We start from the raw sequence: 23423 nt of genomic DNA, 5'->3' as shown, positions 1-23423 counted from the left end.
GGGAGGTATGACTTCATTAGCTTCTGAAATCTCTGGACAAGTCCTTCACAGGGATCGTCTCTTCTTCATCTCTATATCAAAAGAAATGCATTGCCTGAAGTGCACTAAAAGTAATTCTAAATATTCATAGATTAAGTCCTCAGCATGTCAAACAAGCCTATCAAAGAAAGTCATGATCAACTCTTCACAAATGACTTCTTGCTAACTTGAACAAGATGCTTCCCACAAACCTTTCTGGCAGCTCTAAGAGTGCTCCCCACTACTGCCCTTTCCCTTAACTCATATTCTTTCCATGTGTCATAAAACAATTTCCTAGGAAGAATTGCCACCATGTTACTAAGTAGATAGAGCAGGGCACAGTGTATGCCATGGGTACTCCAGAAATAGCAACATCTGCCCAGGAGTTACTTGATCAATGCCCCCTGGGAACTAGAAAGCACCTACAGACTGATGGATTAAGCTGGATGAGATGCCTGAGAGCCCTAAAGACAGAAAGGACCACGTGGAATTCTCATTTGTGAGGTTTAACAGTGAGGGGAAACAGAGAGCCAACTGATCATATGATAGATTCGACTCAGTTTTCTCAATACATTAAAAGAAAATTGAAGGAGTTTAAAAGTACATTTTCAAAGTTTCAGTATGGGATGATGACAAAGTTCTGGTCATGGTTGCAGAACAATTTGAGAGTGTACTTAATGCTACTGGACACCTAAGAATGGTTAAAATGGTAAATTTTATGTTACACATATTTTGCCACAATAAGATATTTAAAGGTGCATTTTCTATTGTTAATTACCTGATATTACCTAGTAATAACACAGGCATTAAGAATACTACTCATCGAAATCCAAAAGCCCTGTGTTTAAGACTTGACTCCAACTGTTAAACCTGTGGAAGCAAACCACATCATAACTAAGCCTTGGTTTCCTTATCTGTAACACAGGAATAGTAAAATACTTACCTACGTATTACAGGCTGCTGTGAACTTGAAATGAAATCATTTATGTAGGAATTTAGCAGAGTTCATGGCACCAAGAGAGGGTTCAAGAAATGTTGGCTCTTATTTTCCTTTTAGGTTTTCATAGTAATACAATCCTTTTATATTCAGTACAATAAAGACTTAAAGCTCTAGCACAAAGGAGTTACTCTTTTCTCCCCAGTCCTAATGTCATATACAGCTATATAGCAACTTCCCACAAAATGCATTCCATGTTATAGTCAAGGGATGTATGAGCCCAAGTGTTACCACTAGCCAGTCTCAAAGTCTCATACTCTAAGAGGCAATAATCTCAGAGAAGCCACAATAACTTGAAATAATTTAACAGGTTATTATATATATAATATATATTTTTATCAAGTATAACATGGTCATATAAAAGTATTTACTACAAATAGAATTCACACATAGAAAAAGAGGCTATTTTAATTTTTCTGTCCCTTTTATATCCTATTTTAGGCAAAATGATGAAACCCAGAAAATCACAGAACTGCACTAGTTCTAAAAACTGGGACTTTTGTAAATGAAATATATCCATCCAATCATCTACATCTTCTCTCAAATTCCAAACAATGATGCTTATCGAACTATACCCTTAGAATCAACTTAAATAAATCTTTGCATGATTTGGATGAAACATACATTGTCAATGGTTAAAAATCCAGGTAGAAAAAGTACATAAAATTACTTAAAAGTGAAAACATTTCATACCAAAGGAGTGGTTTAAAAAAAAAAAAACCCAGACAATATGAAGAGGAAATGCACTTGAATCTTAAAACATTTTTGGATCATTATATAAAATACCCAAAGGTTCAGAACTGTTGAACAACAGTAGTTTATGTAGAACAAAGCCAAGAGGTGAAAAAAATATTGAATGTGTTATAAAACCATCTAGAGCCAAATACGACATAAACTATGTAATTTAGAAAAGTTTAAGTGCACTTTCTTTGTACAAGTCTTAACGGACTACCACATAGAAAATCTGGCAATTAATTAAAATGAAATTAAATAGAGACTTGCAAGCCTTTTGGTCATTATGTAAGTATTAAAACTGCCAACTGAAAAATAAAAGGTTACATATATACCATAGAAATGGTGAAAGACGCACTGTAAAATTGTGTGAATAAAACAATCAATCATACCAGACAAAGATCTTTCAGGCACTTGCATTCAGAAATAGTCCTTTTATAAATAAGCAATGTAGTTTCACTTCAAAAAATAAAGCTGATTTTCCCCAACTGCACCTACTAGTTGAGAACTATATCATATATTAGGGATGCATTTAAATGGACCACTTTATGGGAAAAATCAACTAAACTTTAAAAAACATGAGTCCACCTATTTATTCACAACTTTAAAAATACAGAGAATTCCAGTGAGGCACAGATGGGGCCCTAGCAAAACACTCTACCATTCAATATAACCAACACAGTAGAACATGATACGACGACAAAAAGCAAAACCCATGATGTGGCAATACTATACAGAAGGGGCCCTGTCAGAAGTTTCTTTCACGAAACAAACACAACACCATGAAACAAAGCAACAACGAAGAAAAGCTGGATTCTGACAACCCTACACAAACTGTGGGATTTCATCTTCAAGGTCTTCAAACTGTTGCATTCGTTTTAGCCTTGGTCTCTGACACGCCGGAGGCACGTCGGGCAAGTCCCGCTGCTCAGCGTGCTCTTTCGGCTTCCCGGTGGGCTGCGTGGAGGCAGCGGGCGCAGTTTCAGAGTCAGGACCTGTTTTTAGCAGGTGTCCCTGGGGGGCGGGGGCTGGGCCAGGGGGTGGTGCTGGGGAGGGCGCTGTGGGCTTCTCCTCATCCCCTCGCACACCCCCCGCGGGAGCACGCGGTTTGTAAAATGTTGTCCAGTGCTGGGGCTGCAGTGTTCTGGGTGCTCTGACAGGAGCGGGAGGGCAGGAGTCAGAGGACCGTCTCTCGGACACCTGTCTCGCTGCCCTGGCTGGTTCTGAGTATGGCTTACTGGGCTGCGGGACACTGGCTGGGTGGTCCCCACCAATCCTGATGCTCGTGGTTCCTCCTCTTTCCTGGAGTGCGTTGGGCCCAGTTACTATGGTCTTTGCACTGAGGCCGTTTTGTTCAAACTGTTTCTCCCGCGGTTTTTGTAGAGTTTGCTGGTCAAAGCCATCCAATTTAGAATAGACAATAGTAGGAGTATCTTTCCTATTAACTCCTTCAAAGGCAGGATTCCTGCAAAACTTGTCTGAATTTACATTTCCCATATTTCTGACATTTCTCTCATTTGGAGGGCTTGCGAGAAGTAGTAGTCTATCTACAGGCAAACTTGCAGGCCTAACCTTGGTCCTTGGAACGTGCCGCTCAACACTGTTTGTTTCCCTATCTGATTTCAGAGTAAGTAGCTTAGAAGTTTTATAGACATCTTCCATCTTTTGTGATACTGATTCAGGTTCTTGGTCTGCAAGCAAACCCACTTTGTTGTCTAAAAAAGGAAAAGATTTATTTAAAAATCCAACTTCATAGCATGTGGCTAACAAGAGTCTTATATATTCTTCCAAGTTATTCTCAGTTATCTATGCAGAGAAGTTAAATGCTCATAAAGTACTAAAGGTGCACTTGAAATAAAAATGTTAGAATTTTATATTTATTTAAATCAATATAATAAACAGCTACAAAATCCACTGCAGGTTGGTAAGAAAAAATTTGCTGAAATAACTTTAAAAAAAAAAATGTGCTGCGTGAAAACAAGTATGTGTGAGGTGAAAGGAGTGTCACAATTTCAGTAGGTATTGGTAAATCAACCTCAGAAAAGCTACACCAATTTACACACCAACCAAATGCAGGTATGCCCTCAGTCCCAAGGCTCTTGCCAACTCAGTCCATCTGCTATTTTTAGTTATGTTCAACCCACAGTGAGAACATATCCTATTAAATGCCTTAGATGCCTTCTTATCTGATCAACTAATAAACATGCTGTAACGTTCATCCTGTCCAATCCAGGATGAATGGTTCTGTTTTCAGTAAAGAACACCATTCTCCCCATGGATTGTCGACTCCCAGGCTTCCTTTCTTCTCTTTCCTCTCAAGCCTGGACCCATGGTCCAGGCTTTCTGAAGCTAGAACCCTGAGCTCCTTCAAACCTTGTCCCTTTACACAGTGTCTCCCCTAAAAAAAATCTCGTTTCTGGAAAATGCTAGCCCTCTGCTCAGGCTCCCCTCTCCTGCTGGAAAACATCCAACATGTGTGTGCCTCGGCCCCATCCTGGTTTGGAACTTGAGCTGCCCTGAGCACAGTATGCAGTCCTTCTCCCTGTTGCCGGGTCCCTGTCCCACAGCTTTGGGCAGAGGTCTGCAGACAGGAGGCCATCAGAACCACCTGTCAGTCTTCATTTCCTCTGAACTTCTTCCTCACCTGACCCCATGGGCCTCTCTCCCCTGGGCTTCCAGGGCGACGCTCTCTGGGTTAGCTTTCCCAGGTCTGTCCCCTGCACGTGTGGACCACTCTATGGAACTGACTGGTTGTGGTCGGGCGACAGCCCCCAACCAAAGCACATCCCTAAGGTTCCGAGGGTCGCACTCCTAGTGGAATGGGCAAGAGTGCAGATCGGAAGCCCGATCGCTGGGTGTAGCTCAGTTCTGCCACTTTTGCACTGGGTGAGGCAATGTCACTGTGCATCTGTCAAAAAACATCCCAGCTGTTTCTGGATGATGTGTGGCCTAAATGGTCTAACCATGGAAAGTGCTCACAGTTATCTGGTATATAACAGGCTCTCAAAAAAACGACACTTATTATAATTACTCTTCCCAATTGGAAGCCTTACCTAGATCATGAGATAGTGAAATGAGCACAACTATAACTTCAAATACTGACTGAACAATGTATTAGGGGAATGGCGTTTGACATTATTTGACTGCTGTCAAGAGTATTCAGCTATGAGTCGAATGGGGCTGATACTACTGACGTTATAGCACAGAACTCTTATGAAGATCAAATCAGATAAATGAAAAAAATAAACACAGTGCTTAGCACTGAGCAAGCAGATGGTTACATGAATGCTAGCTCCCTTACTTTTTAGATCCTGTCAGGTTATGACCACTGATATAGGACTACACATCAAACTTAATATATATCATGACATTTTTAAAAATTGGAATTTAGCTCTAATGATATGTAGCATTAGTAACAAATGGAAACCTTTTTGCCAGCATGATAGTTACTAATCATTTCAACTAAAATTATCATACAGTGAATAAAATGCAGTCAAGAAGCTAAAACAGACATATTTGTGCTTAATGTGTGAAAGGTGACAGGTAAAAAAGCATCTGAAAAAAAGTGTTAGGAGTTTTAGGAGTCTAAATTTTTTTAATTTTAGGAGCCTAGTTGACTTGTTATGAGCAGTTAGGTCAATACAATGATTCATAGTAACAGACTGTATGATAATTCATAATGCTGAACACATTTTTGCCTTGACTTTAATTGATGGCAAAAATGAAAAAGAATTTTTTTCAGAAAGACAACAAAAATACCTATGAATTCCAAGGTGTCTTTTTATAAGAAAAAATTATTGTAAAGAATGACATTCATAAATGTAAGGTACAGTAAACAGCAATTTTTTAATGGCAAGTAAAGATCCATTTACTAATGAAGCTTCTCTCTCTGGTTTCTCTCAACTTCACTCATTTTAACTTTTAGGTAAGGTTTACCGGCACAGTTTTAAGTCAGCAAACATGTATTTTACATGGCCACTTACCAATGAGACATGTATCACATTTTTCTAATATATTTTGCTTTTGTTCTGATTCCTCAAATGATGTAGCTGGCTCAAAAATTTTGGTTTCACTATCCACAGTATGCATATCCTGTTGATAGAGGAGAATTTTTAAGTTTGAAGAAGTAAAACACCTCAATTTGAAGATTTTTAGCTCACTAACAAACATTACAAAGGTCAAAACTCACTTCTTTTGAAGAGAAAAATAGTGACTTTGTAGGATGTTCTGGGTCTCTTTCTTCTGGTGATAATAGGGGCTTTGGAAGACACCCCTGATCAACGTGAGGTGCCACACCACCTGTACTACACACGACTACATCTTGTGGCTGCAGGGACCCATCGAAGATCTTCTGTGAGTAAGTGATGAGGAACTCTACCAACCGTGCTTGGTTTGAGTATTCAGCAAGAGAGGAGATGGTGACAGGAGCTGTTGTGGGCCTTGGCCTAATGAGACTTGGTCCAAATATCACCCCCAAGTTTTTGGAGTTCATTTTGTTTTCTTCTGCGTGATCTACAACTCTGGAAAGTAGAAAACATAAAGCCATATGAGATTTGCCTATCAGATTTCCTTGGTGGTAGTTTACTATGGGTTGGGAAGGGTGGAGGAAAAATGGGTTGTAGAAGTCTAGAGAAAGGATATATTTGTTTGATTAGATATTGACCACAAAATGAATTGGGTTTCACAGTATTAGGATACAATTTAAGTAAATAGAAGGAACTACTAAAGTTTCATCAGCAGAAAAACAGAAGCAAAAAACAAGGAGCTGCTCCTATCTTAGTACGTATAGCACATCCTTCCAGGTACTTAGGCTGGAAACTGAAACATCATTGTCGATTTCTCTCTCATTGCCACAGCTAGTCTTCAAGTCAAGCTGATTCTGCCTCCTAAAGATCTTTCTGCTCGATTGCCACTCCCAATGCTCTGGCCTTATTTCAAGCTTTTATTTCTATGACTACCTAAGAAGTTCTGAATTGCAGTAAAGGAGCCCCTCCAACCCATTCTCCATATTGCTGCCAGAAAGATGTAACAAGCAAATCTAAACATGTTAAATTCCTGGCTCAAAATTCTTTAGTGGGTACAGAAGGAAGACAGTCAACTCCTCTGGCAGGTATGTATGACCTTCCTTATCAAACTTCTGCTGAGCTCACTTCAAGCTACTGCTTGCTATGTCCTAGCCTACCCAAACTACCTATACTTCCCCAAAGCAAAATTATCTCATGTCTCTGTGTCTGTTACCCTCTACCTGGAATGCTCTTTTGCACATTGTCACCAAGCCACCAGCTAGTTCTCCGGATCTGGCTCAGGCTACCTTCCCTGATTCATGATCCCTCCAACCCCTCATCTTCCTCTGCATGTCAGGCTGGCTCTGGTAGAAGAGGTACGATGCTGCACTGCACTTGTCTGCAGGTCCACCCTCAAGCTGACAAGCACCATAGGTGACCAAAACCTTACATTTGCATCCTTATTTCCCCAGCCAGAGCATGGCACAGAAGAGGCATCTGAAGGGAAGATGTTAGCTGCGAGAGTATAATATTCAAGGTCTCCTTTTCCCTAACACATATTAGAAATAAAACATTCATTTTAAAATATGACAATATCAATGTACTTAATACTACTGAACTGTACACTTAAAAGTGGTTAAATGGGAGCGCCTGGGAGGTGCAGTTGGTTAAGTATCCAACTCTTGGTTTTGGCTCTGTCATGATCTCAGGGTTGTGGGACTAAACTCCGTATCGGGCCCCATGCTCAGCATGGAGTCTGCTTGGGAATTCTCTCTCTCTCTGCTCCTCCCCCCACCCACTCTTTAAATAAATCTTTAAAAAATAATTTAAAAAATGGGTAAGATGATAAATTTATATTATGTGTATTTTATCACAATTTAAAAAAATCAAAAAAGCAAAACAAAAAAAACAATTATCCATCCACTAATGAATGCTTATTTAAAATTCTTACCGCTTAAGATGAACTATGAGGTAATGAAGACTATTAAAATTTGATACTGGCAGTTGTCTTAGAAGGTCTTTGCTTTTTATAAGAATTCTGTTTATTTCTATACATGTACTCGGCCATTTTTTGTCCTCAGGGTTATCCTTTTTTGACTCCTGTTCTTCATTTACATGTTGGATCTCTTTTGCAAGGTCTATAAATTCCTTGTACAAGCGGAATAAAATGAATGGCTCTGGAAGCTAAAGAAATAAAATCACATTAGGAATATCAATCTGTCCATTTTTCCCCTGTTAATAATTTAATGCATAGCTGATGGATTTACCATGTCTTTTCAGATTAACAAGACTTAAGGTCAATCCACATTTAGAAATGTACATATATTTGATACTGATGTGATCTATAAAGTGAATCTGACATCATCACCAAATTATATCTATATTAAAAATTAGGTAAATGATAATAAAATGTTTTAAAATTTAAGACTGCATGATGGGATTTTAAAACCCTGCCCTATATCCTATACCAATTACATTCATGACTGCCACAAAGTTAGTATGATCTTCAACTGTTTTATTAAAACAAGCCCAGTCATATTAATCAGAAAAAGCTTCTATTCTGAATTTTACTGGTATGGGGTAGGGAGAGAACAAAATACTATAGGGTCCCTGTGTTTTACTTTGGCCAGAGTAAAGATTAGCATAAGACAATATAACTTATAAGAGAGACACTGTCAACACTTATCTAATTTTTAAATACAACTCGAATTGCCATAAGTATGTTAAAGAAAAAGTTCCTCTCTTCCCAAGGGCAATGCTACCTTGATCTCTCTACTGCCTTCAGTGATTTCAATGTTTCCACTTTGAATGGAAACAGCGGAACCCTGGCTAGCTGGTATCCTGTATTATCTATAGTGAGGTAGGCGCCCACTTCTCCAGTTTCAGAGAAGGGAAGCCTTGAGATTAATTTCTGCCTCTACTAACTCTGGGATCTGAAGGAGTTCACCCAACCTCTTGAGGCTTCAGATTTCCCATATATGAGTAAAATGAAGGCCACTCTCTAGTACTATAAGAACTGAGCATGGCTCCCCACACTAAAGTGTTTGTCTCCTAGTATTTTTTTTATTACAGATTTTATTTATTTATTCATGAGACACAGAGAGAGAGAGAGAGAGAGAGAGAGAGAGAGAGAGAGAGAGAGGCAGAGACACAGGCAGAGGAAGAAGCAGGCTCCATCCCAGAAGCCTGACATGGGATTCGATCCCGGGTCTCCAGGATCACGCCCTGGGCCAGAGGTGGCGTTAAACTGCCGAGCCACCCCAGGCTGCCCTGTCTCCTAGTATTCTTGAGATGGAATAGTATTGGACCCCATTTATTTCCTCTCCCTGACTGCCTAGAAGAGACAAAGAATGATTCACTGTGAGATTAACATTCAGAGGTACTTTGTCTCCATTTCTCAGCTAAGAATTCTGCAAAATGTGAAAATCCTGTAAAGAAACAAGTTTCCTGGGCTAACATGGAGGATCCAACATTTGTACCTAGTCTCTTCCCTTTGGCAACCACACTGAAACACACAGTTAAGCCTACCAGACTAGGAGAGTAGGAATGGTGATAAAAGCAACATTTTACTGCTGAAGAGCAGATAAATAAGTAACAATTTAGTAGTTCAGAGAAAGCTGAAATTCCAAGATGAGAACCAACACAATCTATAGGAGACCCAGGGACTGTTAGCACTAGGTACTCTGATCCTGGAGGACTGGGGGCTATTTAAGAAGTATTAGATTGGGATCCCTGGGTGGCGCAGGGTTTGACGCCTGCCTTTGGCCCAGGGCGTGATCCTGGAGACCCGGGATCGAGTCCCACATCGGGCTCCCGGTGCATGGAGCCTGCTTCTCCCTCTGCCTGTGTCTCTGCCTCTCTCTCTCTCTCTCTCTGTGTGACTATTATAAATTAAAAAAAAAAAAAGTATTAGATCTCCAGACCCCATCTCCATTTCATGCTTCTGAGCAACTTCTTCCCTAGAAGTGTGGGGATTTCTTCTCTGCACCATGTAAGAGAGAGGGCCTCTGGATGGGCAATGTCAAACACAAACAGGTGGGCAACTACCTAAAAAATAGGAATTTAGTCACTGTATGCATGCTTAGTCACAGATCCTGGAGCCTTCTTACCCAATGTGGCTCACAGAGTTCTGGCATCACACCTATAGGCAGGGAAAGATCATTCTCTGGGTATCTGCCAAGCCTCAGAGCAGAGACCTAGAGATACAGACAGCAGGTGTTTCCCAAATAGCCCTCTGAGATCACACTAAAGCTCAAAATCTTTAAAACCTTCATGTATTCAAAAGCTTCCAAAGAGATTTCAATTCCCAACTCTTTCATTTTATGCAGACAACCATGAAACACTGAAATAAAAATAAATGGAAACAAAACCAACTGAAAGTCTAGAGCTGTGCTGACAATATGGTAAGTCACTGGTCACATATGGCTACTGAGCACTTGAAATGTGGCCATTTCAAACTGACATGTGCTCTAAATGAAAAATACACACCAGATTTCAAAACCTCCTTTCAAACAAAACCAAAACACAAGAACAAAAATATCCCACTAATAATTTAAAAATATAGACTAGATATTCAGATGATATTTCAGTATGTTAAATATTAATGTCACCTGTTTCTTTTTATGTGGCTCCTGGAGAATTTAACATTATATATAGGGCTCACATATTCCTATTGAAAAGTGTAAGAAGCTAAAAGGATTCTTTGCTTAGAAAAAAGTGATGAATATCTCAGATATATAGGATATTACATTCATTAAAAAAGGATGCTGTAATAGGAACAGAGAACCAAATTCTTGGAAATTGAAATATCTCAGAAATGGAAATAGATTACGGTACATGCAGAAGATAAAACTAAGGAAATCTCAGGGCGCCTGGGTGGCTCGGTCAGTTAAGTGTCCGACTCTTGGTTTCAGCTTAGGTCATGATCTTGCAGATGTGGGGTTTGAATCCCATGTTGGGCCCCATGCTGGGCATGGAGCCTACTTACAAAAACAAAATAAAACAATACCAACTGAGGAAATCTCTTAGAAAACCATTAAAAGAAAACAAAACAAAATGAGTAATAGACAAAAGATGAGGGAACTAGAGAACCAGTACAAGCTCCCCAGTACACACATTTCCAGAAAGAAAATACAGAGAAAGTAGAGAGGAGGAAATGAGCAACAAAATAAAAGCTCTAACAGAAGGCCAAGGAGGACAGTGCTTGTGGAGTACCTGAAATGACAGATGAGAATACACCCACATCAACACATACACTGTGAAATTTTAAAACAATGGGGTTCTTGAGAAAAAAAAGATTCTTTAAGCTTTCAGAGAGCAAACAATAGGCCTCATCACACAAAGAGTCAGAAATGGGAAAGAATTCACACTTCAAAGAGAATAGTAAAAAAATGCCTTCAAAATTCTCAAGATAAATAATTTCCAGCCTATAATACCATAACCTTCCACAGTAGCCACACTCCTCCATCCCATTGAAGAGTAGAATAAAGACATTTACAGATAAATAAATTTACTCTTACTCCACCTTGCTCAAGGATGGTCACAACCAAAACAGGAACATAAACCACAGATGGGAAGACATGACACAGAAGACAGGTGTTTCCTCAGAAGAAAAAAGACAGTGGGGAAGGGAGAGCCCAGGATGACAGCTATTCACAATATTAAAAAGGATCCAGATGCTGAACAGAACTCCAGAGATGGACATGCTGAGGATCATTAATGCTCTGCTCTCTGTGACTGTCTCTTCATTTTAACCCAAAGACAGAATGCAGCTGGGTTTGACCCAGATATTTTCTGTATTTGGTTCAGCAGGGCAATGTTCTGACTGTTCCTGCAACCCACCCAGGAGCTGTTGCCTAAAACCACTAGGGCTGATTACTGCTTCACCCCACAGCAGTGGGTTTTTTTGGATCTACTCCTTTAAAGTCCCAGGTACAACAGTGCATACAGAAAGAGAAAATACAGAGCAGCCCACTCCTGATCATATTCCACTGAATTTCCAGTACCCAGCTTACACAAAAGCCTTGTAGGATGCCCCAAAATTCATGATCCCAGGATGCATTCATGATCTTACCATGATCTTACCCACTGACCTCCCACAATAGCTGTATTTGAATATCACTGAAGGTAAAACTGGACTATGACTCAGACGCTGTTCAATTTACTGAATCCTTCACTAATGGTGTGAATAATGGCCTTTTCGTACATAGCTAGATTGATGCTTTCCTCTCACCTAAAACTTAACGATACATTGTTTAGGAACATACAACAGGTATTAAAACTATTAAGAAAAGAGAAGGAGGTATTAACATGGTTAGAAAAGATCACCGGGGACAGCCCAGGTGGCTCAGCGGTTTAGTGCCGCCTTTGGCCCAGGGCATGATCCTGAAGATCTGGGATCGAGTCCCACCTCGGGCTCCCTGCATGGAGCCTGCTTCTCCCTCTGCCTGTGTCTCTGCCTCTCTCTGTGTGTGTGTCTCTCATGAATAAATAAAATCTTAAAAAAAAAAAAAAAAAAGATCACTGGGGTGGAGTTGAGAGCTCTAATTGGAGAAGGGCACATGGGAGCCTACAATAAAGTAATGGAATGTTCTACTTTCTTAAGCTATGTGTGGGAAATGAGTGTTTTTATTATTATTGCTATTTAAACTGTACACGTATTTCATATACTCTTTGATCTGCAAAAACAATTAGAGATATACTGATGTGGTCTATGTCAATGAAAATATATCTGTAGCAAATGTTATCAGCAAAATACAGATCGTATTTTTTGCTCTTTTCTATTTAATGGTATGTAACAAGGGTAAAAACTTTACCTGTCGAAGGTATAATTTCAAGACATCACAGATGTCATGTGAACTAAATTCTGAAATGTCTACCAAGTGCATTCCGTTTTCCAAGGCTTGACACAGCTTTTCAGTTTTTATTTTGTTTCCACATACACGATAAATTCCCTTGAGAAGAAAATGGAAAAATTTGGCAAAATTCTCCTTTAGTACAAATGGCTAAACGCAGACATCTACATATACCTGATGTATCTACTTCAATTTTTGTTAATAATTTAGGAAAAAACTAGGGCCAAATGAGGTAATATTTTAAAAAATCTGAATAAATTCAGTTACTTATTAAAAACTTAGAGCATTGTCTCATCATTAGAACAAATCACACAGGCATTTGTATTTTTAAACTTAATTTTAAGAGTTAAAATGTACCTGTAGACACAAAGCTCTATTTTCAATCTCTGAGGCACATATTTTGAGTATAAACGGGATGCCATCTGGTTCCTTTTTCGCAACTTGTGTGAATTCTGCTCCAAATAAGTGTATTTTCCCCGGAAGTTTCTGATGACCACAAATGATGACTAAATTTTCCAAACACTTTCGGTGACAAACAAGGAGACACTATAAAAAAATGACAGTTAAAAAATGGTTTACTCACTTTAAAACTATGAACAACTGAGCAAACTATAGGTAGACTGGTAACAGAACAAAAGTGGTTTTAAAAGGGTATTACTTGTGTCTGAAATACACTCAATAGAGAAATGAAATATAAAATTACACTGTGGTTCAGTTTATTAAAAATATATTTGTAAGAGAGCCTAATCAATAAAATTATTAATAAAAAATATAAAGCAAAAAGCATGAAGGAGTTAATGTAATTCCAGAAAGGTCTTACCTCTTCACATTCGACACCTTGGAATACTACAATGCCTTCACAATCCCTACATTTTGTCGGAGACCTCAATTTTCGAAACTTGTGAGTGAGAGCTGCTTTTGACATCAATGTTTTCTTAAATGTTCCAAGGGAATTGGGTCCTTGCAACAGAAATAAATTAGTATAAGAATTTTAAGATGACATAACAATTATAACACATGATGCTAAATTCTGAAAAATCTTTAGACTTTGTAATCACTAATATGTTACAGAAAGCTATTAGAGTCTGTAACATCAAAATAGGCATCCAATTTATAGATCTTTTACAAAGTACACATTTATCAAACATTTGAGCTATGAAGTAAAAATCACCATCAAACCAGTAAGATACTTCTAAAATAGCATGGTATAATGTTTTTGATCTCAGCAAATCTACACTGTTATTAATATATTCTTTATAGTGCCTGAGTGTTACAAAGGTGGCATTACATTTTTAGAGAGTGCCCTTACAAAAGCTTCAAAGGACACTAGCTGTATGAGACCAGTGTGTCACTATTATTTGCATTAAAGATAAAGCTACTCTTATTTTCTGAATTCATTACAAAATTATAGATAATACTGGCTAGTTCTATATCAATATTCTACCAGAGGTCACATGTTCCAGATTATTCTAATACATAACACCCAAACAGGTATAAGGAGTTCTTAAATGTACGAAACTAATTTATATGAGTCTAACTCAAGTCATTAAGGTAACTTGATTTCTCTTTTATATCTGTCAACATCTGTAACTTTCCTTGTCTTCAAGAACATATTTATTTACTTTTCCTGCCTAAATTCTTACACTATTTCTTTTAAAGAGACTTTTTCAGAGTTTCTCATGCATTACAACCCTTTTAACAGATAAGTCACTGTACTAGGTTAATAAAAGATCAAAATAACTAGCCTATTTTTGCACCATGCTAATATATAAAATACAGTAAAGTAGTGCAGTTCTGCTACTTATTCTTTCATTTTTATTTGTAACATTTCACTATTGTCTTGTCAACCCATACTTGTACATGATTTTTTGGTATATATTAAAGTCATTATCATGTCTTTTCTTTAATACACAGCAAAGTAATTCTTTATATTATTTTTCTAATGTCATGCGGTGTTGCTGACTGAAAGGGTGTAGTGGGAACTTGAATCAGATGAGAGCAATACCAGCTTCTGAAGGGGAAGGTGGTTCTCTTTCATCTAGATCATCTGCAGAAGACATGGTTCCACTAGATGGAGTTCGTGGAAGTTTTCGATGAAAGTCTCCTAAAAGAAAATTGTGAATACCATCACCTGACCACTTAGTGTAGAATTTAAGAAATGGATAATGACAATGTTTTTTGAGTAACACAAGTCATATTGTTTTGTTGGCTATGATACAGAAAGCCACTTCCATGCTCAGACTTTGGATATAGGGAATTCTGATACTTATTATTAGGAACAAAAGAGAATATAACTAAACCTGACTTTTCCAAATAAATTTAGAACTGAAGAATCATACATTCCAATGAGACCTCACTGCCAACTTCTGACAGTAGTGTTAGAGATTATATGCTGTATAAGAACAGGGAGTATTTTCTATTCATGTTTTATATCTAATATCTAACAAAGTGACTGGCACAATGGTATTGTCATTAAATGCCTGCTGAATTGAGTCACAAAGAAATGTATACAAAAATAATATACAAAAATCTATGAAGACAGCAATAGCAACAACACATTCACGTTACCAGGAAGATGGGAGAATGGGAACCGAGAATAAAGATCTCTGGCAGGGAGCTGAGCACACAGGACACAAGCTCTGTCAGCAAAGGACGCTGGGTGGGCATCAGAGAGGCCAGACTAGGTTTATTGGCTCCCTGCTGATAGTACAAACAGGGCCATACCTATCTAGGTGGAAGATTTCACTTACCTCAAGGCCTTAATGAGCTGAGGGCAAAGAGCTAGAAAAGGTTTTCACAGATGATTTAAACTGATCTCTTTCCCCCCAAAAAAGATTCCTCTTCAAAATATGCTGAAGAGGCAGGTGGTCATCTAGTTTTTGCTTTGGACGTGTTCTCAGTGACTGAGAAATCATGGGGTCCCATGTTCCATTTAGAACTATTCTGACTGTAAAGTGGCTTCCTTGTATTTCTGAGCAGCAACCTGGCTGCCTAGGAATCCCAGCCTTTGGTCACACTTCTCCCTGAAGGAGCAGATGAGCACTGGCACTTTGATCCCGCCCCAGTCCAGTATGTGAGGATGACTGTCACGTCCCCAAATGTCCTCGTTCCCAGGCTAAGTCTTCACCATTTATCATGTGAATAGTCTTCAAATTTTTGTCTTTATCACATGAAGTTTTATGGGATTCCAAATAATTTAGGCCTTGCTCTAGAATGGATCTTAATTTCTGGGGACAGTTATAACCATCTTGTTTTTACAAATGTGTTAAGTATTTAGGTCCACATCTTCAGGGTGTTGCTTGCACAGAGCTAGTTTTAAAGGAGGACACAAAATAAACCTATAAATCCTAATGCTGCATTGAAGTTATTTCTAACTTTAAATCTCAAAAAACTTTATACAAATAAAATTTCTGTAATATGTAGAACATTACTAAAAAATGCCTTGGACTTTTGAGGTAAGTTTAATCTTATAACGTATATCCACAGTGCCAAGGATCCTAGAAAAAGGGCCAGGAAGAACAAGACTGAAACAGTCTTTGGTAGAAGAATGAGGGGGAAGGAATCTCTAAGGAAGAATCTCATGGGTTTTAAGTAGTAATGTTGGGTTCAAATGCTACCTTCTCTTCCTGCTAGCTGTATTACCTACAGCAAGTTATCCTTTTTGAAGCCACTAAGGGAAAGTTCAACACATCTATCCTGCCTCTCTAAGGAGCATGGGACTCTCTTTATCAAAATACCTTTTACGGTACATTTGTGAAAACTAAGTAATCACAGGCACAAAGTTGGTATTAACTGTTTTGTTCACCACAGCAATTAACAATGAAACAATCTCAAACATATACTTATGTTTACAGAATGGAATACTATATAGAATATAGTATAAAATACAGACATATAAAGACAGCTGTTCACATCACTATGGATCTAAAAAAAAAGTTAATAGTATGATTCCATCTGCATAACATTCCAAAGAGGGCAAAGCTCAAGTAGATATAGGTAGTAAAACATTTCAAATAGCTAGAGAATGACTAACAAAATTCAGGATGATGGCTTTGTTCTGGTGGGCAGCAGGGCAAGGCTTTCAAGGGGGTCACAGGGTCTTTGAATATACTGATAATATTTACTTCTTATAGGCTGGGTGGTAAATATTTGAGGGTTTATCTTATTATTTTTCTTTAAACTGCATGTGTATATGTACATACTCCTCTCTAGGAGACAGTTCACTAAAAAAAAAAAATAAGGTAGTTAAAATATATCCCCAAAAAGGAATATTTCATTGAATGTTCTCTGCTAGACTTAAATGCTTATGTACCTGGACTTATAGATTCAGAATCCAGAGATCTAGATTCACTGCTTCCTCCAGTGCTCTCAGAGTCACTAAACATCCCAAATGTCCATGACCTTATAAAAGAAGGACCTTTAAGAAAAGAATATTTAAAGTCAAACTTGGCTACAGACGGATTTCATGAGGCGAAGTACTGACATTACACGGAATGAAACAAGTCAAATTTCTTGAACAGTGATCAACAATCGATTTTAAGATAGGCATAGTGGTTACAACTGTGAATAAGGCCTCATGAGGTTAGACTTCAAGGCCTGATTTTTAAATTCCAGAGCAGCAACTCATTTAATAATCACATTTAAACAATTTGATCTTTCATGAATTAGTGCTCTCTTTAGGGTGAAAATCTACCTGTTACATCAGCACTATTGGAGCATCTGTCCTCTTCAATCTTACTAGAACTGTCAGGAAGGCGCACTACGTCCTCTAACGAGTCGGTAGGTCTGTATCCAGAAGTGTGGGGACTATTTGTTAATTGTTTATTTACATTCCTAAGAAAAACCCAAATAAAACTCATCATTTAGAAGAATGACTGATAATCAGCCTATTTACTCGATTTTACAGAAAAATCTGTTACTTTAATGAGCAGAGTAATTAAATATTAAGAATAAACTTTATTATATTGTTCAAGTTCTTAAAGGAGATGCGAACAAATTTATTAATCATTTGAACTTATTATAGCCGAAACATGGAAAAGAGTAGCAAAAGCGTGGCCAATAAGTCATGTCATGATTAAATTTTTCCAATATAACCACTATGGTAAATGCACGTTAAATCTGTGGTCACTCAAAACAGATATGACCGTGATTTGCCATTCTCAAAGGATTTTTAAATCTCAAAGAACTGAGCTCTGTGTCGAGATGAAAAGCTTTACTCTTAAGTGAGTTACATCTGAATATAAAAAAAATTTAGAAAGTTTTAAAGTAAATTCTGCCAATGTTAGAAAAGATACCACCTAATTCCAAATAGGAACTTAGCAATAAAGGTTTTATCTTTTGAAATAATTTCATTAATTCTTACCCATCAACTTTTTCTTCTTCTGTTGAATTTGTGGCCTTGACAAACTCACTGTACTCTTGGCCTGGGTCATAGAGTTTAGCGCTATCACAGAGAGATTGTAAATTGTCTGCAAGGGAGGCTGCCTGTAGGTGTTGCATCTGGAAGAGGTTAACCGTTACCTATGATCACAGAAACAAAACGTAAAATAACTTATGCTATATGGAATGCTATATAAATATACATTTATTTCAAGTACTAGCACCAGGGAAAAGGCCATACTGTGAAGCATGTAACACTGAATGTCATTGAGAGCATACTACATTGCCTGGCTCTGCTCATGGTGTGAAGCAGGAAGCAAAAAAACCCCAAAACAGTTATAATCCAATATCTAGGAGTAATTATTGCCAGCCAAACTGGCTTTAAACTGAAAAGTTCAAAAATACATCCCCATGTCCCTACTGGTTCATCATTTTAGGAGACAGATGTGTTTTTGAGGATCCCCACCTCTGTACTCTGATGGTCTGACCACAATGGTCTAAACTCCTAAGGGAAAAACATAAAGGAAAAAGCTTCAAATAGAGCACAATTATTTTGACTTTTATTTTTTTCAATCCTATGGAAGTAAAAATGCTTTATAATGTATCCTATAGTACTCAACTTTGATAATTAGGCATTATCTTGAATCTATCCAAAATATATTATCCCACTGAGTTTCTACAAATGCCTAGATATACTATTATTCCTACTACTGGTAGTAACAGTAACAATAGCAGCTGACAAGTGCCTACAACATGCCAAACCCAATCTGAGAGCCACATATGAATGAACTAATTTAGTGTTCCTAAGACCTAGGCTTTGGGTATCCTAGGTCCTCATAGAGTTTATGTTCTGCTGAAGGTGGTGTCAGAGAGAGGGAAAATAAATTTTGTAAATAAGATAATTTCTGGTATTGAAAACTTCTGTAAATACTATAGTATTTATTTATGTCAAGTTCTGGACTGTGACCCGGTATACATTTGCACTTTTGATATGGTAGGTCAGTGAAGCCTCCCTAAGGTGACACCATCTGAACTCAGCCCTGACAGAAGAAAGAGCCAATGCGAAGTTTCAGAGAGAAGTGCAATCCAGGCAAAAGGGAGAGGCAGTGCAGAGACCTCAGAGCAAAAGTGAGGGAGAAAGCTTGCCATGCTCAAGAGACGCTTGAAAGGTCAATACAGCTGAAGCACATCTGAAGAGGTGAAACTTTAGTTTGAGAGGATGCCAGAAAGAAACAGTCAACTAAACTACCGTGAGGAGTCTGTAAGAAGTCTGGATTTAAGTACAATGGGAAGCCAGTAGAGGGTTTTGAACGGTGTTAAGAGCTATCACATAATCTGATTTGTTTTTTTAAATGTCACTCTGGCTTGTGAGGTGAGGAATGTGATTAAATGCCAAATTTCAATTGGCTTAATATTATTTCAAAACTGCCATGTTTCCTCTTGATCTCTCTTGGAATACCAGATGATAATGCTGAACTTCTGATTAGCCTCTAAATCCTTTCCAAGTAGACAGGCATTCCCCAAGGATAACTAAAACTCAGCATAAATAGTATTGAAAAGTGCACATAGTAGAATAGCTTGTGGTCTAACTCTCTCAAGGAACAAAGGAAGTTCAAACTGTGGATGGTAAAGTTTAAGTCCTGCAACTGGTTATGATGAGAAAATTCACCAGCTAATGGTAAACTGAACTTACTCTCATTATCCTAAAAGGTAACTGTACATTTTTATACCTTTTAATAAAGCTCTATGTATCTACTTAAAAACACCAATAATTTAAGAAGCCAAATGAATATACTAGCATAATCAATTCATCTGCTGAATGTTTCTGTATTTATTAATAATAAAGACTTTAACAATAATATATATGGATAGTCCAATCTTAAAATCTGTTTTCCCTAAATTACTCAGCCTTCTCACTTATCTAACAGAAATGCTAATGAGTGAGCCCCCCATGGGGGTAGATTATGCAGGACTTGCTGAGCATCTTAACTGGGGTGGTTCACAGGTATCTCAAAAATCATCACACTTCTAGATTTTTTTGTGCTTGAATCTGCTCCTGGAGTTGGAAAATTAGACTTTTCTTTTAGGTCCTCTATTTAGCACAGTGACCTAGGTGCCTTGTAAAGGGGAAATGACCAAATGAACAGTAACAGAAATGTGATTAGCCAAGGTCATACTGTAATTCTGTTCATTTTCTGCGACTGCTCATGCAAGCACACAGGACTTCCAACTCTATGCCCGGCTTTCAGCATGTACAGCAAATTTTTAGTTACTCCACGGGCACATGGATTAGTGCAAATATTTATGACAGCTGTTCAACAGAATTTTCCTTAATTTCAAATAATGGGAAAAATTCCTTTCATATAAATTAGCAATAATGTAAAATAAATTTTGTTCAGTGTAATTCTCTATCTTTTTTTTTTTTTTTTAAGACTTTACTTATTTGACAGAGAAGAGAGAGCAGAAGCAGGGGGAGTGGCAGGCAAGGGGAGAGGGAGAAGCAGACTCCCCACTGAGCAGGGAATCTAATGTGGGGCTGGATCCCAGGACCCTCGGATCATGTCCTGAGCCAAGGCAGATGCTTAACTGATTAAGCCACCCAGGTGCCCCTCTATCCTGTATTTTTTTAAAGATAAATTTTTCTTGAATATATTTTAAAACAAAACAAAACTCTTGCTCTAATTCTTCCTATTCTTCAAAGCCCCATTGATTTGGTTAGGTCTTTAGTGACTGGTCTGGTCATTTCTTCTTCCTCTTGGTAATGTAATTATGATCTTTATCCCATACTCTTTAATGCTTCATAATTCAAGACAATTTTAGATATTCAGAAGTAATCTTTGATGTCCATGATATAACTTACAATTTTGCTAGGACATAAATGTGATTTGTGTATCTTTCCTAAGATAATGAGTGACCCTGAGTGTCTAGAATCTATCTCAAATAATTTTGTTTTCTCTGCAATCACATATGTGATATGTCCTAGAGTGAAAGTAAAATTTTTTAAAAAAGAATTTGAGATGGTGTTTAAAAATAAGTTCCAAAACCCCCAAGTTCTGCTTTGAAGGAGATGAAAACATAAAGAGGGGCACCTGGGTGGCTCAGTGAGTTAAGCATTTGCCTTTGGCTCAGGTAATGATCCCAGGGTCTTGGATCAAGCCCTGCATCAAGCCCTACATTACGTTCCCTTCTCAGTGGGAAGTCTGCTTCTCCCTCTCTCTCAAATAAATAAAATCTTAAAAAAAAAATCTCCTTGAGAGCAGATATCTGTCTTACATTTCTTTTATTTACAAAGTGGGCATTAATAAATATATATTATATACAAAATTAAGTAATTCTTATTTATATCACATCACACTAAAGGAAATCATAATTACTGGATCACCAAACAGCATTTATCTGAGAAAGTCATGGTTTTTACCTAGAAAATACTATCCATATTCAATAACTGAGCACTGGATTTGGTATCTGCTTGGATTTGCATGTGAATAAATGCTAGACAGAACAATTAAAATTGATTAATTGGTTCAAAAGAACTCTAGCTAATGTTTATTCACAAATATATACACAGAACACCTCTATTAATTGTCTCTATACATTACATGCTGTAGAGATTTTCCTAAGTTTAGGGGTTTGTCCAAGTTTGAGGGACTTTAACCTCAAAATCTACTTCATACACTGTAAGTATTGCTCTCCAATTTTTCAGATGTGCTAATTCTCTCTTCTTAAATATATGCTAAACTCCTTGAGAGCAGGTATCTGTCTTACATTTCTTTTATTTACAAAGTGGGCATTAATAAATTCTTATATATTGTATACAAAATTAAGTAATTCTTATTTATATCACATCCTACTAAAGGAAATCATAATTATTGGATCACCAAACAGCAGCATTTTTTAAGAGATATGTAAACAAACAAGATTATACCTTGTAAGAGAGCTTAAAACCACATTATTTTAAAAAAGAATCAAATTTAGAAATGTTTAGTCTGGAAAAAAAATCCAGGAAAGGCAGATAACAATAATCTTTAAGTATTTAAAGTGTTATTTTGTATAAAGGGGATTATATGAGTAAGGTATAACTTGAAAGGTCCATAAGAAAACAAATTTTTCTTAGCTCAATATAAAAATTATATTAATTTTGGAGTTGTCATACCTCGGCTAAATAATCATTCAGCAAGACAGCATAGTATTTAAGAGCACAGGTTCTAAAGTCATTCAACTGAGTTCAATCCTAGCTTTACCATGCTGGATGACACTGATCAAGTTATTTGTAACTTCTCTAAGCAAATGCTTCAAAAAAAGTTAATGTGCAAATGAATCTTGTGGGGGATTTTTGTTCAAAATGCAGATTCCGATTCCAAAAGTCTGAGTTGAAAACCATGATTCTGCATTCCTCATAGGCTCCCAATGTAATGAGAATGTGACTGACCCAAGGACCACATTTTGAGAAGAAATGTTTTCTAAACTTTGGTTTCTTTAACAGTAAGATGGAGCTAAAAAGTTATATTTATCTAATGGGACTGTGTGAGAATTAGATGAGTTAATGTAGGCAAAGAACTTAACATACCAGCAGGTACATACTCAATCTTAGCTATCATTAGCTATTGCCTGAGGTGAAAAGGACTTGTCAGATATAAAAGTTGGCCTAAGTGACTCATAATGTAATTCTGAATCTTGGGGTTTTATAATTCCCCAATTATAAATTATTAATTTAAGTCCTTCTACTAAAATTGACTCTACAAATTAATCACATATTAATCAGAATTTGGTAAATGAATGAGATTCAATTTTAAATATTCAGGAACGTTTTATGGAGAGAGTTCCTGATTCCAATGGAATAGGCTCACTCCTCTCAGTTTCCCACTGAATTCTCAATTATCTGAGAACTCTGAAAGGTAAATGGTAGCAGGCCGATTGTGGAAAGAAACAACAAATCAAGGTATGGCAATCCAGTAGTATGCTTCCTGTTATTTCTTTTACTATTCTGTTTCCCAGCCAACACTGAACTCCTATTCAAAGACATTTGACTGAAAGAGTCGGGGGGAAACCCTCTGGTTCTTTTGTATGTTTGTTTTCTCTCGTACCCCAATGAACTAAGACATGGCAGCTGTGGCACTGATGGCAGTAGCAGGTGAATAGACATCTAAGACTTTGAGGGGAATTTTTCCCTATGACAGATAAACTGTGATTTGAGGAGAGAGGGGTCTGAAATCCCTGTTGTTTTTTTGTCTTTATTTGTTCTCTAATTGGCCCTCGATAGCAGCAGAGTAGTTTGACTAATTTTCAGAGCTAGAAGATGTGACCTACAGAGTGATACTAACTAGAACAAATAAATGCCTGCTAAAAATTTTAAAAATCAGCATTCAGTATCGGTTAGAAAGAAGATCCTGAGTTACATAAGGTAATACTGAAAAGTCCAGAATATCACCCAAAATTACT

General features: G+C 37.5%; 1 protein-coding gene across 5 annotated transcripts in view; it reads right to left on the bottom strand.

Annotated features, from left to right (window-relative positions):
- Nucleotides 1–1037: 1037 nt before the first annotated feature.
- Nucleotides 1038–23423, bottom strand: part of ARHGAP29 (Rho GTPase activating protein 29) — a 65640-nt gene continuing 43254 nt past the window's right edge. For all 5 annotated transcript variants that reach the window (XM_041747841.1, XM_041747842.1, XM_041747843.1 and 2 more), the window contains 11 exons: nucleotides 17968–18125; nucleotides 17299–17438; nucleotides 16918–17022; nucleotides 14611–14709; nucleotides 13426–13565; nucleotides 12963–13151; nucleotides 12567–12704; nucleotides 7703–7935; nucleotides 5937–6267; nucleotides 5731–5839; nucleotides 1038–3462 (listed from right to left, as the gene is read on the bottom strand). In XM_041747841.1, coding sequence (XP_041603775.1) covers nucleotides 2573–3462; nucleotides 5731–5839; nucleotides 5937–6267; nucleotides 7703–7935; nucleotides 12567–12704; nucleotides 12963–13151; nucleotides 13426–13565; nucleotides 14611–14709; nucleotides 16918–17022; nucleotides 17299–17438; nucleotides 17968–18125 — 2532 coding nt within the window. In that variant the 3' untranslated portion in view covers nucleotides 1038–2572. The remainder of the gene's footprint in view (nucleotides 3463–5730; nucleotides 5840–5936; nucleotides 6268–7702; nucleotides 7936–12566; nucleotides 12705–12962; nucleotides 13152–13425; nucleotides 13566–14610; nucleotides 14710–16917; nucleotides 17023–17298; nucleotides 17439–17967; nucleotides 18126–23423) is intronic.

The sequence above is a fragment of the Vulpes lagopus genome, chromosome 3 (assembly GCF_018345385.1).
Source record: "Vulpes lagopus strain Blue_001 chromosome 3, ASM1834538v1, whole genome shotgun sequence".
NCBI classification, from domain to species: Eukaryota; Metazoa; Chordata; class Mammalia; order Carnivora; family Canidae; genus Vulpes; species Vulpes lagopus.
This window is presented reverse-complemented; position numbering and strand designations above follow the sequence as displayed.